The sequence below is a fragment of the Gymnoscopelus microlampas genome, assembly GCF_963454915.1.
Source record: "Gymnoscopelus microlampas genome assembly, chromosome: 11".
Classification (NCBI taxonomy): Eukaryota; Metazoa; Chordata; class Actinopteri; order Myctophiformes; family Myctophidae; genus Gymnoscopelus; species Gymnoscopelus microlampas.
The window spans coordinates 35,414,343-35,436,464 of record NC_139948.1 but is presented as its reverse complement, the minus strand read 5'-3'; the positions used below and the strand labels follow the sequence as shown (position 1 = coordinate 35,436,464).

The window sequence follows — 22,122 nt, the reverse complement described above, 5'->3', positions numbered from 1 at the left end:
GTGAGTGGACAGTGATTCAACACTGGAACAGTGGTTCTCAGCCTGTGGGTCGGGACCCCCCAGGTTTTTTTTTGTTGCATAGCGTTCTTTCCTTAAGCTTATTCTAGCAGTCAGGTCGAGGTCCCATGCCCATGAAACTCCAGTTCCATGAAGGGAATAGCATCCATGGTAACCCTGTTCTATTCCCTGCATTATCATATCAATTCCAGATGTACTTGGTATAATAAGAACCTCCACCTCAATCTGGGGCTGCACTGTTTTGCAAGGCAACAATCTCAAAGCACTTTGATAAATATTGATTGATGCCAATACAGTTATTCCAATTCTATTATATTCTATCCTCCAACAGCTGATGCATCATGGTGGGATTGCTCTTCCCTGGAGAGTTGTCTCTCTTTAAAGTGGATTAAAAAGGGCTGTGCTTTCTGTGGCGCTGCTTCCATTTTATGGCGCTTTAATTCCACCTGTCCTCAAAGTCATTAGGCATTCTCAGACTGAAGCAGCTTTGAGTTAGAGAGATGAAATAAACCTGCCAAACATATTTTCTGTCTCACACTTAGTAATTTTCCTTCCTTTGACGTTTCATCTCTATAGACACTTTGAAGGGTGGTTTTCTCAGAATCCTTTCAACCCACAATTCCAAGTGCTGGAAAGTAACTAGGCACATTTTCTTAAGTACTGCACTTAATTACAAAATATTGAGCGATATATAGATCGGATATTTTCGAATAGCGTAAGTAAAACTACTTAAATGCTTAATGATCAATAATTATAGTCCAATATAACATATACAGTAGTATATGATTCTGAAAGGGCCCTGTCTGCATAACGAGTACTTTTACTGTTGCTACAGTCCAAGATCTGAGTACTCCTTGCAACCCAACTCTTGCAAGTGTGCACGGCACTCTCTGTATAGCTTTCCCCTCCCATATACATCCTGACATTGTTTTTGTTGGGAATGGCTGCAGTATTGGACTGTAAACCCACAGAAGACTAAACAATCCTCAGAATGCCTGGAATGCCGCTGTTTTCCTCAAGTTGAGTGGCGTGGTTTAAGGGACTCTGCTGTGTCCTGGTGTGGGGAGTAGGAGGGCTGCTGCTGTGTGACTGACTTCTTCCTTCACACTCACTTTCAATGGCTCTTGGTATCAGAGCGGCATCCCTATGACAATAACCGTTCTCATGAACTTCCATGACATTGGTTTCACTATCACAATTATAGTCTACGGTAGTCCAGTCCAGTCAGTGGCTCTCAACATGGGGCCTTCCTTGAGGAAAGTCCAGCTAAATGATTGCTACATGTACTGTAGTTTGGAACCAGAATCCAAACTATGGAATGGACCCTTACAGGTCTGCAACGCAAATTTGTACACTCTCAAGTTAAATGATCACAGAGGATTTAACAGTGTAAATTGGGGTCCACGTCCCAGAGATGATTTTTATCAAGTGGGGGATCCGTGGGCCAAATGCATATCAAACTGGGGGTCCTTGAAACAAAAGAGCGTGTTGTCCTGACCCAATAATCTAAAGCATTATCAGTTCTGAATTCCATTACGTTTAACCGTTTGAAACGTGCCATCCCTATTTTGGGAAATGTTATATGCAAGGATTTGGCAAAAATAGCAAAAGTATAGCAGATCTACAACCTCACAAAAATTCAGCTTGCAACGGGTTGTGACCTTGTAGATCAGCTATTTTTGGCTAAAGAGATTTGGTTGAGAGGGACAAAAAAAAAAACGTTGGGGGCCCAAGTACAGACCCCAGGGTGAACCCAGTCAATGAAGTATAGGCCTATTATAGGTTAACCACTTAAACCCCATATGGTTTAGCGGCGTCCCTCAGGGCTCTATGCTAGTATATTTCCAGTTTTCTGTTATTGTGGGGAAAGCTTTAGCTGAAAATGGAGGATCTGCTATTTTCAGCAAAAGATTTCCTCACAATAAGGATGCTGGGGTTTAAGTGGTTAAGGTTAAACGTGAATAATAGTTTTACTGATATTGCTTCCTAAAAATACTATACTAGTCCACCTCATTCTAAATGAATGAGATCTAGGCAACAATGCAAACATGAGATAGCCAAAGGTACATTCAACAAGGCAAGTGACCTTTTCTGAGGGCAATCGAGACACAAAAAAAAGCAGCAGATCAACAGAGAACTGAAAGCATTGCCTATAGATGACATGGCAGTTTTATCCATGTATTTCAGAGACAGAAGTGGCAGGAACTCCTTGTTAGTTTATGGTTTAATCAGTCTTTGACTCAGGTGACAGTAGAGATTACTTACACAGTATCTAAATATATATTTCAGAAAATAATACTGTATTTTTTTTTAAAGAGGCCAGGTATCTTCTTGTAAATCTCTAAGATACAATATATACACATTATTTTTGTATTATACATATACAGTTGTATATACAATCACAAAAGCATCACATATGCAAGTGGATTCATGTGGACCTTTGAGGTTCGTTCTGGTGTTGATAGTTACAATGAAACTGAATACATTCGACATGAGTGAATCTGAGGGTGTTTTTTCTTTTCCTTTTTTTCTACACTTGGTCCGTTTCAGCCGCTTATGCGAACTCTGCGATTAGTCAGCATATTTCTGCACATGTGTGAACACTCCAAATGATTTAAGAGCCCTCCGAAGCAGACCCAACTCAGACTTCTGTTGGACGAGGGATGATTGCGTTTTCTTTTCTTATAATTTCTTCCCTTTTGGGGAAGGGGAGCACTAACAGTATAGCCAAGTGTGAATGAGATGCAGAGTATTCACATCTAGTTAATGACTGAATAGCAGACAAAATACATACTGGATATTCATAGTGGATTACACGAGAACATTACACATTTGTTCAGAAAAATGCCATTCAATTGTAATTTAAAAAAAAGAAAGAATTTAGGAGGTGACACAAATGAATAAAGAAAATATAGTGCCAGGCATCAAACTTTGGATTAAGCGTTCATCGTCCAAAGCAATTCAAGATTTGTTTGCTTTCTTATACTGATTAAATAGTGGTCAAAATGGTTACGTTTTTTTGGAGTCCACCATAGAGGCTGATCACCTACTACAGTACATAGCATACATATAGAGCAACAAGAGGCTGAAAATGGACACAATGACTCAAATGACTCCGATCAGTGGTATCATAGGTTTGGATTCGAATCACTTCTCACTCGGCCATCAACTACTGTTTGCTTTTTAATACCAAATGAACAGCGGATGTTCAGACTTTGATCAGAGTTTAAATAATCATTAACTTTGTGATGATGACACTGTTGATCTTTGAAATTAGAAAATAATAGCTCATAGAGTACCCTTCTTGCATAAACGCCCTGGCACAGTTTCAAACAAAAAGCTTATTTCACACTACCTGGTGTATAATTACCCTGTGAGCTTGGCATGGTGGAGCTTGTCATTAAAATGTAAACACCGGGTACATTTTTATACCTTAATCACAGGAAAGAATAATCTCTAGGCAATGTATTTCAGATCATTGGTGCATCTAAATCCAAATCAAATCTGCTTTGTTTTGGGTCTTTTTGCTTGAATATGACTATTTTTAGAGTTATTTTTATGATGAAGCATGCGTATGCCCACAGAGTGAAGATAATGGCAGTTCAACAAAAGTGGAAACATTTCTAGATGTTTGGTGGTTGTATGCGAGCGACGTATCAAGTGCATGTCTTCACATCCTTGGACAGGTCTCCCTTGAAAAAGCATTCTAATCTCAAGGTGACTTCCTGGTTAAAATTAAGGTGAAATATTCCACCAGATATAAGCATTTGCATGTTGATGGCTGGAAATGGTCCTTTAATTTATGAAAAAATGCATCTATCATTATCACGTAATGATGTAAAGAGAACATTATGTTCTGATTGATTTGTATTTATTTATCATAAGCCATTTCTCTGTGGGATAGAAGATTCATCCATGCTGATAATGTGTGGATAACCTGTATGGATCCGAGCAGCACTAAATAGACACACAGCCGGGCTGGCAGGTGCTTGGCAGGCGAGCCTTTCATGCTTTCATGAAGGTTTTTCAAAGCACCTCTCTGAGCTGTCCTGTTAGGCTGCACGTAGTAGTTTTGAATACTCAAGCATTTTGTAAAGCAAATACTCCAGTACTTAACCCTTTGAGACCCGGGAATGCATCTGTCATTTTAGATTTTAACCACTTTAACCATTATTTTATACTTTGGGCTATTAAAAAACAGCAGATATACAAGCTCATAGCGTGGCAATCTGCTATTTTTTTTAATCATGAACATTTTTGCAAATCTTTGAATATATATATATTTTTAAGCGAACATTTGTAACTCAAATCTTTGCTTCTGGGGGTCCCTGGAACTGCTATTTTTGAATAGCCCAAAGTATAAAATAATGGTTATAGCTAAAAATGTAAAATGACACAGTATCCGTTCCCAGATTGATTGGGTTAAACACAAGTACACATTTGACCGACTAAAGGTTGAATTTTCCCAAAGTTAAAACATCTGTTATACAGAAAACTGTTATGTATAGAGCTATTTTAAGGTGGAATTCATTGCCTAGGTATATTGTTCAAGCCAATACAAAAGAGGGTTTCAAAATTATGGTAAAACAGTATCTTCCAATTTTTCATTAACTTTACTGATTTTGTGTTTAACCTTTGACATCTTATTGACTTGTCTGTTATTAACATGAATATGGTGTAGGAAAAAAGTTTGGCTACTTTTTTAATCATGAAATGAACAAAATTGTTTAAATGTATTTCTGAATTTTTGTAAGTGAACTATTGTCTTTGTCTGTGTTTGTATCTGTAATGTTTGTTGTGTATGATGTGTATGTTGGGTGTTGGACCCCAGGAAGAATAGCCATGCTTAGTGCAAGTGCTAATGGGGATCCATAATAAAGTAAAGTAAAGTAAACTTTAACTTGTAGACAGTTGAGTAAAATTGGGGCTGGGGTACTGGGGTTGAGTACTTGATGAGAATGCATACCGTACGGAGCCACCTCCACTAAAAGCGCTCCGTTTTACACCATGTGCCCTTCACTCATACTGTATATGGCCTTCACTGACCATACGCCAGACTCGACATGCACATTCACTCCCCCCCAGAAACATAAATATAGCTTAACAAATTACATACTTGGCGAAAGGCGACTGTGCTCAACACAAACTGATTATGTTGTTTTAACTACTTGTGGTTAGCATGTTATGTGATTTCATTGGAGGTCACAAAAACAAGAGGTAAGCTGGTTATGTCTGAACCCTGAATACATGCTTTTTTATCCCAATTGTAATAACACGCTGTAATTCCAAAAGGTGTGTGAAATTGCGCTGTTTTGCTTTTACTATGTGCTAGTGCAGTGGTTCTCAACCTTTTCTGGCCGAGACCCCCCCCCCCCAAAATAATCATATTTGAACTGGGGACCCCCCACCACCCTGACAAGCACTTTTTTCCACAGATGAATATTGTGAAAATAGCCGATCTACAAGCTCACAACGCCTCGCAACGAGCTTGTAGATCGCCTATCTTAATTTGGTTTATATTATTTGACAATTTGGCCAATGTTTGACCAGTTTTTTTACCCACAGGTTGAGAACCACTGCGCTAGTGAGTGCATCTGGATGCTTAAAGCCTCAGTTATACTTACTTAGTTATACTTAGTCGTGCTCAGTAAATAGCAGATCTACAAGCTCACCATGCATCACGAATGTGACGCATGGTGAGCTGGGCTTGTACATCTGCTATTTACGGCATGCAACACCAGCGCGCAACTAAGTACAAATCAGGCTTAAGAACAAAGTCTATAAGGCCAGATCAGATCTAAGATTTGCAGTGAGACAGGAAGGAACTAGCGACTTCTTTCTTTACGCAAGAAATCCTAAAAACAGTTCAGTTCAGAACAGACATCACAGTGACGAGCAAAGAGATAATGGTTTCTATATGGCAACGTCACTGGTATAACCTGCTTCCTTAGCGGTTCAAATGCAATTTATCTCTGCAACATTTTAAAAACAGTTTAATCTCTTTGAAAATCTCAGGTCTGAATTGGCCATAGGAGAAGTGAATTAAGTTCTACTGAAACTAAACCCATACAGGTCTGGGTACAGTAGTTGAAATGAGTTTGAAAACACAGTTTTATGCATGGGGAAACACATAGACCTATAACGCTGCCTTTGAAGTGAACGTAATCCTTCTGGTGGCAAAAGGGTTCATCTGCAAATGAAAAGTAAAATGAACAATTCTAGTGAGCGAGTGCTTCAGTGGTGAGCTTCACGACACTGACAAATAACAACAGCACTTAGTGGTTTTTACTTGGTTTGTCATCTCGCCGCAGAACTGGCCAAACCAGATCAAGTCATGAAAGGTGATTCCATAGTTTTGCTACGTTAGCTAGTATTCACCCAGTCAGTCCAGAGCAGCACGGGGAGCCCAGCAGCATACTGGCTCTATGGGGCTGAGATAAGTGGCCTAAAAGTTTGGGAGGTGGGGGCAGGGGGTCCCCGTGATCTCCCGAGGGCGGACCCTCTCTCACGTCACCACCTGTTGCACTGTGGAGCGTTCGTGAGGACAGGACCGTTCGCCACAGTGCAGCCTCCTTAGCAGCCGTTGGAGCTTGTGGGAGAAGTTCTTGTTCATCTGTCTGTACATGAGAGGCATGGCGAAGCTGCTGGACAGAGCCAGCAACTCCGACACGCACCTCAGGAAATAGTAGGTGGGGAAGCCGTGTCTGTTGCCGTGGCTCCCCGGCGCGCCCATCACCGTGTGCACCAACAGGGTCATGTAGTACGGCGTCCACAGGGCGAACTGCACGCAGACGGAGGCCAGCAGCAGCCTGTGGATGGACGGGTCCAAGCGGGCCGAGTCCTGGTCCAGCGGCGTGGACTCCTTCCGGATGCGCAGGATGAGCACGAAGGCGTAGAGCACGGCCACCGCCGGCACCACGTAGCCGATGAACATCATGATGGCGTCCGCCGCCTCCTTGTTCTGCATCTTGGAGCACTCGATGATCTTGGTGGAGACGTGGTTGCACACGTAGAAGAGCAGCGACGAGAAGCTGGTGAGCACGGCGCCGCCCCAGATGAAGCCGCACACGTGCTTGGTGTTGTACACGCTGGACATGTAGGTGCGCGGCAGCGCCCGCTCGATGTAGTAGTCCAGGCTGAGCAGCGTGGTGGAGTACATGATGACCAGCGACGAGATGTTGAACAGGATGAGCAGCGTGATGTACACCTCGTTGTTGTAGTCCCACACGGGCCAGCGCGTGAAGCCGGGGCCGAGGAGCTCCACGGGCGCCACCAGGTTGAGCACGAGGCCGGCGATGGCCATGTTGACGAAGTAGACGTCGGGCATGGTCATGGACACCTTCATGGAGTGAAGCAAAATAACATCTCGTGACTGAACCCGATATGTGATTTGGAAGCCTGTTTCTTAAACAATTAACACACAATGTTTAAGTCTTCATCGTTCTAATAGTCAGGGGATATTAGCAGAATATTTTCCAATCTTGGAATATATTCCTTACCAAAAAAATCTTCACCAATGTGTTTGTAAAGGTGTCTAGTAACACATCTCACAAAGACTGAAATTCAGTATCCCTAGGAGAATTTTTGACAGCTCCTTAAAGTTGGGGTACCCACCATAACCTTGGTTAAAAAAAAATCCAAAACAAAATCCAAATTTAATTCTGTTTTAAGTAGCATGTGAGGGGTCAAACTAGGGTGTTTTTATGATTCTGAATCCATTGCAATCATTTGTTTTGCACCAAAACCACTCCTTGGGCTAAAAACGGCCATAGCCATGTATACTTTTTGTGTAAAAAGCCCATTGAGATTTGGCCGTTTCCCCTGACTATAAACCTGTGTTCCTGCTGTTCTACATACATTAAATTCTACATAAATTATGACATTATAAAACATACATTAACCACTTGAGCCCTATTTTATTAGCCTGGTAAACCCTCCCTCCAGAAATCTCATTTCCATTTGATTCCAGGAGTGAAAAAATACAATTGAGATTTCTGGAGGGAGGGTTTACCAGGCTACTATTTTATACGTAGGCTATTTGAAAATAGCCGATCTACAAGCTCACAACGCGTCGCATCGTGACGCGTTGTGAGCTTGTAGATCTGCTATTTTCAAACATTTTAGCACTTTTACTTTTGGTACTTTAAGTACATTTTGATACCAATACTTTTGCACTTTTACTCAAGTAAATTTATAATTCCGGACTTTTACTACAGTACTACTTTTTCCACCACTGGTGGCCGACTGAGAACTTTGAATCCATGGGTCACCTTGTTGGACAGGTTGACCACCACCAGCAGCGCGTTGTAGCACAGCCCCACGGGGAAGCACACCATGAGGTAGACCAGGGAGAAGACGGACAGGATGAGGCCGAAGTCCTGGCAGAGACGGTGGTCGGCGGCGCTGGCGTCTGTCTCATTGTAAACCATGCAGCTCCACATCGCTGGGCGCTTCCGACAGAGACGCCTCACTGGGTCGACTGCAAAGACAAGAGGAAAAAAAGCACGAGGAAGGTATTAGTTTAACCCGTTAAGACCTGAGGCCCATTATACAAAATGTATTCTAAATCCTAGTGTTGTTTCTTTTCTTTTTTTTTAAACCTATGTTGCTATAACAGTGGTTCTCAAACGTTTTCCGTGTCAAGGACCACCCAAAATTATATGCATTTGGCCGCGGACCCCCCATCTCAAAATATATTGTTCCAGGGACCCCCCCCCAGAAGCAAAGATTTGAGTTACAGATGTTCGCTTTAAAAATATATAGATTTGCACACATTTTCACGATTTTTTGAAAATAGCAGATCCACAAGCTCGTAACGCAGCACTCGGTGCCGCGCTATGAGCTTGTATATCTGCTATTTTTGAATAGCCAAAGAAATCAAAAAATTACACAGATGCGTTCCCGGTCTTAATGGCTTAAAAGAACCTTGGCTAGCCATGTTAGATCAAACCTGATTAGAGAAGAAATGGGGCGGGGGATGAAAACCCATAGCAGGTACTGTACCAGCGCCTAACATTTACTGTCCACTGTCGTTAGGCTTTGTGGAATTAACGAAAAACAACAGTGTGCAGCTAGGTGATTTTTCTTTAGTCAACTGAATTGAATGTTTTGGGTTTTTTTTCTTCAAAAAAAGGGCATCTGGTATCTGGCAAGTGTTGTGCTGTGGTGGGGAGAGGAACAGGCAGGCAGAGCCCTCTTTAACACAAACAGCTCAGACACGGCATGGCTATTATGCCTGGAGTAACACTGTTAATTTCACTTCACTGCATTTGACTGGCTGAATCAGAATTCCTTACAATATATTTCGTTTGCTAGTTTGGAGGACTTACCACGGAGGAGAAAAAGAGCTCTCACTGCACTTCTCAGGGGCACACACAGTAAAAGCCTCAGTGTTAATGTATTCATTTGTAACTCTTGAGAGTGAATCAAAATGACTCCATTTGGTTACATTTTTACACTCGCAGAGTTAAATTAACTGAGGATTTTACTGTGTGGAGTAGACGAACTGAGGCCCTTATTCTTGTCGAAGAATACAAAACTGCATTTGTTTGACACCTCAGCAAATCTCTCTCTCCTTCTCTCTCTCTCTCTCTCTTGTCACATGCAGGGGCCTTCTGCCTGTGGAGAGTTGCCCTTTTGCCTTTCAAATGATCAGGCGACCAGATAAAGAACCCTCCTTTACTAGCCTGACTTTTCTTTTCAACCTGCTTTGTCTCTACTTGATGTGACCAAAGCAAGTGCACCACCTCTGTTCAGAGTACCAGAGCTGATGTCTCATGCTGATGGGTGGATTTATTGAGAGTGAAATGTGATGCAGGCTCAGGAAAGGGGTCAGTGTGGCCTGACTGTGAGGTTGGAGTTCAGGCTAAGGTCAAAGAGAAACAACTATGCACACACACATGTGGGGAATGGGTTGACTATAGGCAACAAAGTCTGCTGAGTCTGCTAATTAAAAACACTTATGTAACCCAACCTCCCGCACGGCAACACACTCAACACACTCAACACAGATTATATATAAAATGAATAAAAAACTAAAAATGCATTAATTTAGTCAGTAAAAAGTGAAAGCATGAGCACATTAACAGGCTTTGATGTGAATTCAATTTGGTGAGTAAGACTAGCGAGACAGCAATGCAAATGACTTCAAAAAGTATTATCCACTGTCATTTGGTGCTTGTGTGGTTCCATGAAAAAAAAAAAACGTCCTTCACAGCCTGGGGAAAAACATTCAAGGTGAACTAACTATCAAATAAAAAAATGCTGACTGAATTTCCCAGAAAATATTGAAGTGCACACACAGTGGTCGGGAGGTTTTGTTTGCAGGAAAGATGCCAGTAAAGAGGAACATTCTTCCGTTCACTTACGTAACACCACTACAGCGGGACTGTTTTGGCCTCAAGACACACATGCACACACACACGCGCACGCACACACACACGCACGCACACACACACACACACACACACACACTCGCGTGCACCTGGTCCCTCCTCTCTACCTCTCTGTGAGACTACAGTAGAAGGGAGAGAGTCTAGAGTTACTCTGTACAACAACCTGGCAGTTCTCCCTTCATCAGCACAGGAAGACTGGGTCTCTTCCACTTGTAAACACGCCTCTATGACCACCAGATAGATGAGTCATTTCTGGAGAACGAAATGGTGACTAATTTATTGAGATGCCGGGAACATAATGCAAGGATGTCGACCTTTTTATGCTACCAACCGGTGGCCCTTACAACCAATAACCGACTTCAAAAATAGCAGATATACAAGCTCATAGCGCGGCACTCGGTGCCGCGCTATGAGCTTGTAGATCTGCTATTTTTGAAAAATCGTGAAAATGTGTGCAAATCTTTGAATATGTATTGTTTTCAAGCAAACATTTTTAACTCAAATCTTTGCTTCTGGGGGTCCCTGGAACAAAATATCTTAGATGGGGGAAATAGCCAGAAATAATTTGGGCACTCAATGAGGTAAAGTTTACGAAAAAAAAAAGAAAAAAAAAAAAGGTTATGTCGGATCATCTATAGATGACTGCAAATGTCCATCCCACCTCAACTTCCTCACAACTTACAGTACATGACAATTGGGTGAAAGCCCATTAGAAGACTGAGATGCTATGAGCTCTCCATAGTGTCTGCATCGAGCACCTATCTCTGAATATTGAAAGGAAATACAGATATAAATAGGAGGCTTTGGGGGTCTGACTCTGGTGGGACAGCCTGCCTGGAACAGGGGAATGCTCCCACAGACTCTCTGCAATGATGACATAACCTAATGCTTATTCTAAGCTATACTCCATCGTACATATAGCAAAAAATAGCAGATCTAAAAGCTCACAATGTGATGCACCGTGGCGTGTTGTGAGCCTGTAGATCTGCAATTCTTTTGGCGATTCTGGGGCACAAGTGGTCAGTTTACCGCGGCTGTACTGTAGTTTGTTTCTCTCAGCATTCCTGCCCTCCTCAGGGCCTTGTCCACGTTGGGGACGAGTTTCTCGTGAAAACGCCACAGCTCCTTGTCCACGTGCATCATCTCTTTGTTCACGCATCTCGGGTCCCTAAAATATCTGGGATTAGGCGACCATATGCAACTCCGGACGTGAACAATCCTAGCTGTGTCCTCGGGAACCGTCACTGTCCCCCCGAAGGCCTTCAGCACTTCGTGCACTCCCGTCTGCTCCACCATCATTGGCTGAAGTATCTGCTTGTAGACCCTGGCGACCGGCGCCATATCGAGCCAATCCCTCCTATAGATGTGCTCGAGGATATTTATCCCCCGCACCCCTTCCCACTGGGGCAGGCGGAACGTTGCGTTGGGATCCACGTGTTCCGTCGGAAAATGGTCCATCCGAAAACGGAAGGCCGCAGCCTCTGGGTTCTGCCGTCGGAGCTGCTCCATGAGAGCCGGCAGGTTGTGGTGACGGCGCGGCACGATGATCTCATCAATGTCATGCACAGCCAAGTAGTGAGTGCGCTCCATGTATCTGTACATGCAATCGTTGAGCGTGGCCAGCTGGCCATAGTAGTGCAAGTCTCCTACTACTCCGTACTCTCCATATGCATTTCCCCGAGACGGCACGACGTGCTTGTCGATAGGCCATGGTACGAACTCCACGAAACCCTCCTGGACGTAGCTGCGCAGCAAGCGGTCGAGATCCGGACCAGGGCTCGTATCGTAGATCACCACCCTGCCCACGCCAAGCATTTCCAGCGCCTGTGCAAACTGAAGCACGTTGTTGTAGCCGCCGTACACGGCGGCATTCAGACTGTCAAGTCAAACTCCTTCGTCATCGTCGCCATTTTCTCCAGGTTACGTATTGGCAGAAAGGTCTGCCGGTGTGCTTCTACGCCGTCCCTCGAGTCCCGGCGGCCGCAGCCCACGACCGGCGTCGGCGCAACCACACTTTGCAATTGCCCTGAATTGCGACGCGTCTAGTTTCTTACATCGTAATTGAGGCAAAAGTTTGAAATAATCATGATGTTGATTTTAAGTCAAATCCATATAGTACAAGCTACGAGGTGTGGTTGCTGCTTTACACGTACAGGGCCTACAGAGTACAGACTGCAATGCACTCAAAAAACCCACATCACTCACACCACACAGGAAGCAAACCAGCAGATCTGGTGAAACAGCAATGATATTGAGATTTGCAACACGGATTCTCTCTAGCTTGCTTGTGGAGGTGACATTGTTGATCTATGTCAACAATACAATGTGTTCAATATTAGGATGGTTGTGAATGAAAAATGCTACTAGTCTCACTAGCCTAATCCCTACGCCACACACTTCACACTGGTCGCCACCAGTAGGCCTAAAGGCTACCGTTTAGTATTTGAGGGAAAAAATAAAAGATTTTTTCCCCCCCCCCATTCTGCAAAACAGATCATCAAGGCTACTGCAGATACTAGGGCTGGGCAATTAATCGAAAATAATATATCAAAACCGATATTTAGAACCAATAAGAGAGGACCACAATGGAAATAAGCCTTAGGTCTTTATTGTGTTTTTTATCCTCTGTGATATTTTGTCTGATTGTTGGTTGTGGAAGTGCTGAAGTGCTCTTCTTTTTATCACCAAATATATTCATTCATAACCAACTTATATAACCAAATAAACAAGAAGCAAGTTTTCTTTCCTTCTACATCAATGAATCGATACAATAATTCTAATCGATTTTCTTTAATCGACTAAATCGATTTGTCTGATTTTGTTGTGAATTACAGATCTGCAAGCTTGTAGATCAGCTATTTTCACCATTTAAAAAAAAAAAAAATCGTTCATTAATCGTATGTGATATTGACTATTTGAAGTCATATCGCCTTGCCCTACCGCAGCACACTCCCATGAAATTCCCCCTCCAACCGCATGCAGAATGCCCAAAAAACAATATCATTCTTTGTGATGTTATCAGCCCTCGCTGTCTCTTCTCTTGGAACCTGAATAATAATTAAATGCATCAAACAGAACCACTGTACATGGTTTTCTACTGTATTCTTTCACCAAAAACAACAGCCGTGATAAGCCATTTTATGTACTGAAGCACCTATTCTTTTGCAGGAGATTGGGACATACTAACTACACTACTACAGTATATCAGAATTCCATAAAGAGTACACTTGAGACTGAGAGACAAACTTACCATAGTAATAAGACCTTATTCCCTTTGTCCCAATGTGCTCATGTGTACAACATTAATAATATAGCTCGGCATGAGGCAATTGTTTCCACAATTACCCATAATCACATAAATACAACTATTTGAGGTATCATATTTTTTATACTCGGTGGTGGTGATCGTTTATACTTACAGAGAGCATGGCTGTAAGAATAACAACCAACAGATCTTAAGAAAAAGGTGGCCAACTTGCTGTCTGGCTACATTATGTTTGATGAAACACAGTAACCGGTTACTTACTGAGTCACATCTAGAACAACTAGTATGTGTCTCATTAAATAGATTGGCTGGAATCCGCCTTTATGAACCAAGTCGACCGAGAGGTGTGCAAAGTTGAGCCATGATACTCATGATTCCTTTCCTATAGCAGTGTTTGGCAGTGTTTTGCCGTTTTCTGCAGCCCCTGGTGGACACATTTTTAGGCATATATACACTGACTAACAGCCTCATTCCAAAGTTAGTTCACCACTTGCTTTGCACGTCTCAACTAATGAACAATGCAACCCCAGGACACTCTGTACGGGCCTATTGTTAGAGGGCAACACCAGGAAAACGCCTCTGTTTGGTTCCTCATAAACACTACACTGGCGGCAATCTCAGTGGTGGAAAAAGTGCTCAAATTCTTTACTTAAGTAAAAGTACCAATACTGCAATATAGATATAGATATAGAAATATAGAAATAATATAGAATTACTCTGTTACAAGTAAAAGTCCAGAATTCAAAATTTGCTTCAGTAAAAGTACAAAATTATTGGCATAAAAATGTAGTTAAAGTACCAAAAGTAAAAGTACTAAAATATTTGAAAATAGCAGATCTACAAGCTCACAACGCGACGCGTTGTAGATTGGCTTGTGAGCTTGTTGTTCGGCTATTTTCAAATAGCCGAAATAGCCTATGTATAAAATAGGGCTAAAGTGGCTAATGTACGTTTCATAATATCATCATTTATATCTGAAAAGTAACTAGGAACTCAAGTTTTCAAATAATTGTAGTGGAATAAAAGTACAATATTTGCCTCTGAGATGTAGTGGAGTAGAAGTAAAAGCATTCGAAATTGGAAATTGGAAATACTCAAGTAAAGTACAAATATCTACAAAAATTACTTAAGTACTGTACTTAGTTACTTTCCACCACTGGCTGCGATATTAGACGTGGCTCATCTGAACTTTTAACACTAGCTCATGTCAAAATCGGTTAGTTGAATATTCCCAGAAGGTGAGGTATTGCTCCAAGCACGTCTCTCTCCCCCCCACAGACTTGATGTTGTGAGGGTGACGCACATGTGCTTGGCGTTTCAAGCGTTTTGGAGCCAGCTCTGGACGGCTGATGGGAGTTGTGTGACATAGCGCGGGCCCACACCCCTCATATATCCTTACTGGAATTTACAGCCACTTCTCAGAATGCACCGAGTGATGTCACATGATTCTCTCCACGCGCGTTCTATGACAGGAGTGTAGTATAGTAGTAGGGAAGCAAGAGGTATTCAATGGAAGAGAGGGGGAAAAAAAAACATTATGATGACTCAGGATTTCAGTGGTGTAACGTAACTAAGTACATTTACTCAAGTACTGTACTTAAGTACAACTTTGAGGTACTTTTACTTTACTGGAGTATTTCCAGTTGTCTATACTTTTACTTCTACTCCACTACATCTCAGAGGCAAATATTGTACTTTCACTCCACTACAATTATTTGAAAACTTAAATTATTACATTATAAAACATACATTAAGTACCCTATTTTATACCTAGGCTATTTGAAAATAGACGATCTACAAGCCCACAACGCGTCGCACGTTGTGATCGTCTGTTTTTTAAACATTTCAGTACTTCGTACTTTAAGCACATTTTGATGCCAATACTTTTGTACTTTTACTCAAGTCAATTTTGAAATCCGGACTTTTACTGGTAACAGAGTACGTCTACATTGCAGGATTTTGAATGTTGTGAATGTGCAACTGTGTCAATGTTGGGATATGTGGCACAATCATGTTTGAGGACAAGGGAATGGCGAAATCAAACGTGTACCGGTAATTGCTCGTACTCTACAAAAGGATACATGGTGGTTGCAAGATACTTGTATTTTATCCACATGAACCCTAGTGCCCCTATGGCGCATGTCATAATGATAGGCGAACATTTAGCAGATCTACAGGCTGACAATGAGTCACGTTGCGACAAGCTTGTAGATCTGCCGAATGTTCGCCTATTATGACATGCCCAGAATAGGGGACGTATGGGTTCATCGCTTAAGGTGACCATGTACAGAATCAGGGAGACCCTGAGAGACCCTGGGAGACCCTGGTCAACAAAGTATCATAGGGTTTAAGTGGTTAAAGCTACAACTGTTTTAAACAATCTGGATGGTAGACGGTGTTACACAGTCAGTGTAAAAGTATTATTATATTGCTTATACTAGTTACATTACAAGTTATAGTATACTATATCACTTTTGTATTACTAGATTACTTTTTTGACCCGCGGACCATTCCACAGACCTACCCTGACCTGCACGTCGCATGTGTTACGTCATAGTTCTGCACAAGGCGTACGCTTAAAATGAACAGACCTAAAAGCTAACAAAGCATTGTATCGCAACATGTTGATAGCTTGTAGATCTGTTCTTCTTTCGCCTGCGACAACCTCCTACTATGGCACTTGCCACTTGATGCCAGTGGTTCTCAAAGTGGGGTCCGGGGACCCCCAGGGGTCCTTGAGGGAGTTCCAGGGGGTCCCCAGCTAAATGATAGTTAGGAACCAAATGACAGACCCTTATGGGTCTGTAACTCTGAGAGTGTACAAATGGAACCACATGGACCCTAACGGGTCCATGTGGTTCCATTCGTACACTCTTGAGTTAAATTAACATTGATTTTACTATATAAATTGGGGTCCCAGAGATAGAAATGCCATTAAATGGGGGTCTGTAGCCTATGCATATCAAACTGGGGGTCCTTGAAATTAAACTGGTTGAGAATCACTGTTAGAGCTGTAAAGATCTTCTCTTGCGGGGGTCCCTGGCATATCTTTTCAAATGGGGGTCCGCAGGCTAATAAGTGTCAATTTGGGGGTCCTTCCTTGACAAGAGAAAGTTTGAGAACCACTGCTCTATGCAACACACACGGACAGTTCATAGACAAGCGATGCAGAGAAGTGAGAGTGCATATGTTAGTCAAAAGCTAATCGTGTTCATTGTAACGCAGTAATGCAGCTTCAATTGGATCAATAACTGTAATATTATTACTGCTTTGGCAATTGTAATAAGTTACGCTAATACAGTGTAATAATAATGAAAAGGTAATTATATTACAGTAATATATTACTAGTATCACGTTACTGCCCGGTGGCCAACACTGATGGTAGAGTAAGTGAATACAATGTAACCAGCACAGTTGCTGTGGTTGGAGGAGGTGGACACTGGTGTCGGGTTTGTGGCAATGTCAATAAAGTTATTTGAAGCAGATGGCGCACTGGATTGGACACTAGTAGATGTGCAGCCAATTTGACTGTAGTTCGTACTTCACTGAGTCGCTACAATGACCTCCCTCTGTCGGGAGAGGGAGACTATGGGCATACCACATCGGGGATAGTAGCTTTAAAACTAATAATGAGAGAGAGAGAGCGCAATTACATTTCCTCATCTCATTTCCTCATCTCTTCAGTACTTTACAAGTGATGCTCTAACCTGTTATTTTATACTTGAAGCCACTTAGGTCTACTGTTATGGTTGTCAGCTAGATCTAATGTTCTGCAGCTTCCACTGAATTTAATTTCCTACGCCCATGGTAAAGGACTCATAACGAATTACAGCCAAGTACATAAATGGGGTGTCCGTCCACCGTATCCCATACGTTTTGAAACAATAGCCCGTGGGACGAGTGGCAGAACGCATCATTAAAAAGACCCCCTTGATAACTAGCCACGCATTTAAAGAATTGGCTATGTGGATAAAAACATTCATTTACCCAGCCAACAAACCCTCTACATAAATATGAAAATAAATAAATAAATATGACCAAAGACAGACCTAGACAATATGCAGGCACACAGCAACGGCAAACAGTTTCGGTATTATTTTCATGTTGTATTTTCATGCTCTGAAACTGATAAGAAGGCTGCAGCAATCAGTTGCAGTATTACTTTCATTCTGTGTTTTCATTCTCAGGAAAATGATGAGAAGGTTGCATAACTCTTGTTTAAGTGCCAGGGAAATGACTGGCCACTGAAAACCACAGGGAAACCGAAGACAGACAATTCAGATGGTTTAGCAGGAACATAGTTCACGTAATCCAGTAAAGGTACACCTTATAGTGCATTCAGATTTATTTTGTTGGCATGATGGGCCTATTTTATTGAGCCAGCATAATAAAAGAAATGCCTGCACAGCCACACTGACAAAAACTTGACGCTCTCTGGATGCAAAAACAGATGATTTACTGTATATAAGTGGGGGAAAAAACATGAATAAGTGAAAAAAAAAGTGGATGTTTTGCTCCTCAGGCTCTGACCATCATCAGCAGTGCCATTTCTTTGACAAGCCTTTTGGATGGGGGCGTGGCAACATAATGCAAAGCCTTGCTACTAACTAACTTTGCTGTAGGCCTACAGGAAAGAAGAAAGTACAGTTGAGCTCAATGGTCAGCACAAAGCATAGGCTTACAGTCATTAAGCCACAGCGTACACACACACACACACACACACACACACACACACACACACACACACACACACACACACAGAGTCCCCTGAGGTCACGTGTATGAAGTTAACTATAACTACAGTATGTAAAAGAGGTAGGCCAGTGGTTTTCACAGTATGGTCTGGGGCCCCCCCGGGGGTCCTTGGGGACCTCAGCAAAATGAGTTAATGTAGCATCAAAATCAGTTTCAACCACTCTAACCCTATCAACTATATGAAAATAGCCGATCTACAAGATCATAACGCGTGGATCACATATATATTTTTCAAAACATCTTGAAAATGTGCGAAGAATTTGGAATAATTTTGAAAATAAATGTACAACACAAATCCTGTATGGGGTTCCCTGGCACAAAATATTGGCATACGGGGGTCCGCGCGGGTCGCATTCATATTTATTTGGGGGTCCTTGACATGAAAGCGTTTGAGAACCACTGAGGTAGAGGCTATTTGATCGGGTGAGCTGTTAACATGTGTGAGTATGGGAGCCTCATCGAATCCACCAAATATTAATCCATTAAAACCGGGAAAGCGTCTGTGTGCCATTTTAGATTCTTGCGTTGGCTATTCAAAAAATAGCAGATATACAAGCTCACAGCGCGTCACTTCGTGCCTCGCTGCGAGCTTGTACATCTGCTATTTTTTGGACATTTTTGAAAACATATTGGAAAGCGTGAGAACTAGTGATTTTAGAAGGTGTTTCAGAATGGGCATCAGGTCTAAATGGGTTGATTCAACACAATGGCTGACGTGACAGTGTGTCAGGTGGACATGATGGCATCACTAGCCACTGGTCTCTACAGCTACAGGTGTATCAGTACCATTACTGTAAGGAACTGTGGTATAAGGCAGTGGTTTTCAACCTTTTTCATGCCAAGGACCCCTAAACTGATATACATTTGGCTGCGGACCCCCAATTGAAAATGTTTTGTTCCAGGGACCCCCAGAAGCAAAGATATCAGTTAATTTTCGCTTTAAAAAATATAAATATTCAAAGATATGCACACTTTTTCAAGGTTTTTCAAAAATAGCATGAGCTTGTATATCTGCTATTTTTGAATAGCCAAAGCTAAGTGGTTAAAAATGATTGTGACGCTATTAACTAATTTTGCTGGGGACCCCCTGGTACTCCCTCAAGGACCACTGGTGGTCCCCGGACCACTGGTTGAAAACCACTGGTATAAGGTATTTAAATGTTATTTATTATCCTAAGTCACAAGAAATACCAATGGCAAAGTGAAAAGTTTGCTCAATACAATAAGCAACATCTAGAACTCAGTATAAGTGGCCAAAACTGTTAGACATTTGATAGGCATGTCAGACATGTCGCATAAGGTACTGTACTGATGTTAGAAGGGGAAAACTCATCTAAAAGGGGTTCATGCTTGTACATTAAGTTTGATTGGTGTGACTGGTGCTAGCTTCTTGTAACTAAGTTAAAAAAAGTGTACATAGGTACCCAGGGAATGAATCCAGAGAATGGTGCATACATGTATTATCAACATGACTTATTATTAATAATCCAAAGGGCAGCCTCACAACCTGAAGATTTTGTAACATGTTTTTGTTGTTTTTATGCAACAAAACAAAACGTGATTGTGACCAAGCAAGACAAAACGTGTAAATGTGAAATTTCCATACATATTAATCAAATGTAAACAAGAGTAATAATATATTAATAACGATGATTAAATCTATGAATGCAGTACCTCTGCATCACATCACTATATGACATTATGGTTCTCAAAGTGGGGTCCGGGGACCCCCTGGGGGTCCCCAGCAAAAGTAGTCAATATAGCATCACAAATTCACAATCAATTTAACCACTTCATCCATTTATATGGTAGCTATTTAAAAAATAGCACATCTAAACAAGCTCGCAGCGCAGCACTAAGTGACGCGCAGTGAGCTTGTAGATTTGAATATTTTTTGAAAAATCTTGACAATGTTTTAACACACATCTTCTCTTCAGGGGGTCTCTAGCACAATATATTTTCAGATGGGGGTCCGCGGCCAAATACATATCATTTGGGGGGTCCTTGACGTGAAAAAGTTTGAGAAGCACTGACAGAGATCAAAAGGATGGATAGTAGCTGTCAGGAGTTTACAATCATTCTAACATCTGACAACCAGCTCCACACATCACTCATTTAGGAGAGAATTTCATCAATGTTTTCCAAAACTTCAGTTGTAAAACAAAACTACAATCTTATCTATAGAAACACAAGGAAAAAAAGATAAGATAGAAGACACGAAAACTCACCCGAAAAGTAGAGCTTTGGCACCACACTGTTTTAGACAGGAGATCTACGGAGGCATCGGGTTCTGATGCATTTCCACTGACATGTCTCTGTTGTTGTTGCATTGGAGTTGATCTAAAACTGCAGCTTTGCTTTGAGGCTACGAGTTACAGAGGAAAAGCAGCTAACAGTGTTTAATACTGTTGTTAAACTGAGAGAGAGAGAGGGAGAGAGAGAGGGGAGAGAGAGAGGGAGAGAGAGAGAGAGAGAGAGAGAGAGAGAGAGAGAGAGAGAGAGAGAGAGAGAGGGAGAGAGAGACCCAGGCTTCATCCACTATCTCTAGTTCTCTCGGCACGACGCTTGTTCTCGAAAGGGGGAGGGGCTTTGACGACTTACTACAACCAGCGTTGCCAGGTTTTGAGAGAGAAACAAGCAGCCAGTTCTATGAAAACAAGCACAAAAGAAGCGACTACAGGCTTGTAGATCTGCTATTTTCAGACACAAGATTTTTAAAACTAATATCTAGTAATTCTGGAATATTTTTGAGACATGTATTTTAACAACACAAATCTTGTTCTCTGGCACACAACATTTTCAGATAGGGGGGTCAGGGGACAAATAGCCTATATATTAATCTGGCGGGGGTCCTTGCCATGAAAATGTTTGAGAACAAGAGGAAACAAGCCCAAATAAGCCACTACCATATAGAAACAAGCCCCAAAAAAACGGTCATATTATTTACAAGCAACTTTACAGTAAAACAAGCCCAAAGTCGCTTATAATAATCGGACATGGCAACACTGACTACAACCCTACAGTGTGTGTGTGTGTGTGTGTGTGTGTGTGTGTGTGTGTGTGTGTGTGTGTGTGTGTGTGTGTGTGTGTGTGTGTGTGTGTGTGTGTGTGTGTGTGTGTGTGTGTGTGTGTGTGTGTGTGTGTGTGTGTGTGCGCGCGCTGTGTGCGCTGTGTGTGTGTACACACACACACACACACACACACACACACACACACACACACACGTGACCCTCCCCCACTGGAGAAGAGAGAAGCCCTAAGTCTCAAACTATATATCCCATGGTCCGTAGGGGCGGACACGCTGTAATTGGCTGGTAGTTGGTTGTCAGGCAACCGACAAAGTTGTTATGTTGTGGCTTTTCTTCAATTTCAACACATGAGTGTCACTCAGTCAGTGTGTGTGAGCGTGTGTGTGTGTGTGTGTCTATGCGCGTGTGCGTGCGTGCATGCAACTCATGAATGTATTGACAGATCCACATAGATAGTTGACAATTTCCATACATTTTCAGAGGTCTTACAGAAGAAGACTATCTTGCGAGCTGGATCCCTGAACGGGCCTGTAGGGCCCAGGGGCCCAAAGGTTCAGGGGGGCCCCTCTAGAAGATTGGACCAACTGAGACCCACTGTTCCAGAGCCTGCATGATGATGACCTTGAATTTCAGAATGAACCAAAAAGACCCCACATACACT

General features: G+C 42.2%; 1 protein-coding gene across 1 annotated transcript; it reads right to left on the bottom strand.

Annotated features, from left to right (window-relative positions):
• Positions 1 to 2,239: 2,239 nt before the first annotated feature.
• gpr146 (G protein-coupled receptor 146) lies at positions 2,240 to 20,867 on the bottom strand. Its single transcript, XM_084071012.1, has 3 exons — positions 20,661 to 20,867; positions 8,289 to 8,497; positions 2,240 to 7,357 (listed from the first exon to the last, which is right to left on the bottom strand). Exons 2-3 carry the CDS (start codon positions 8,457 to 8,459, stop codon positions 6,524 to 6,526), a joined length of 1,005 nt encoding a protein of 334 aa, XP_083927138.1. The 5' UTR covers positions 8,460 to 8,497; positions 20,661 to 20,867; the 3' UTR covers positions 2,240 to 6,523.
• Between the last annotated feature and the right edge of the window lie 1,255 nt (positions 20,868 to 22,122).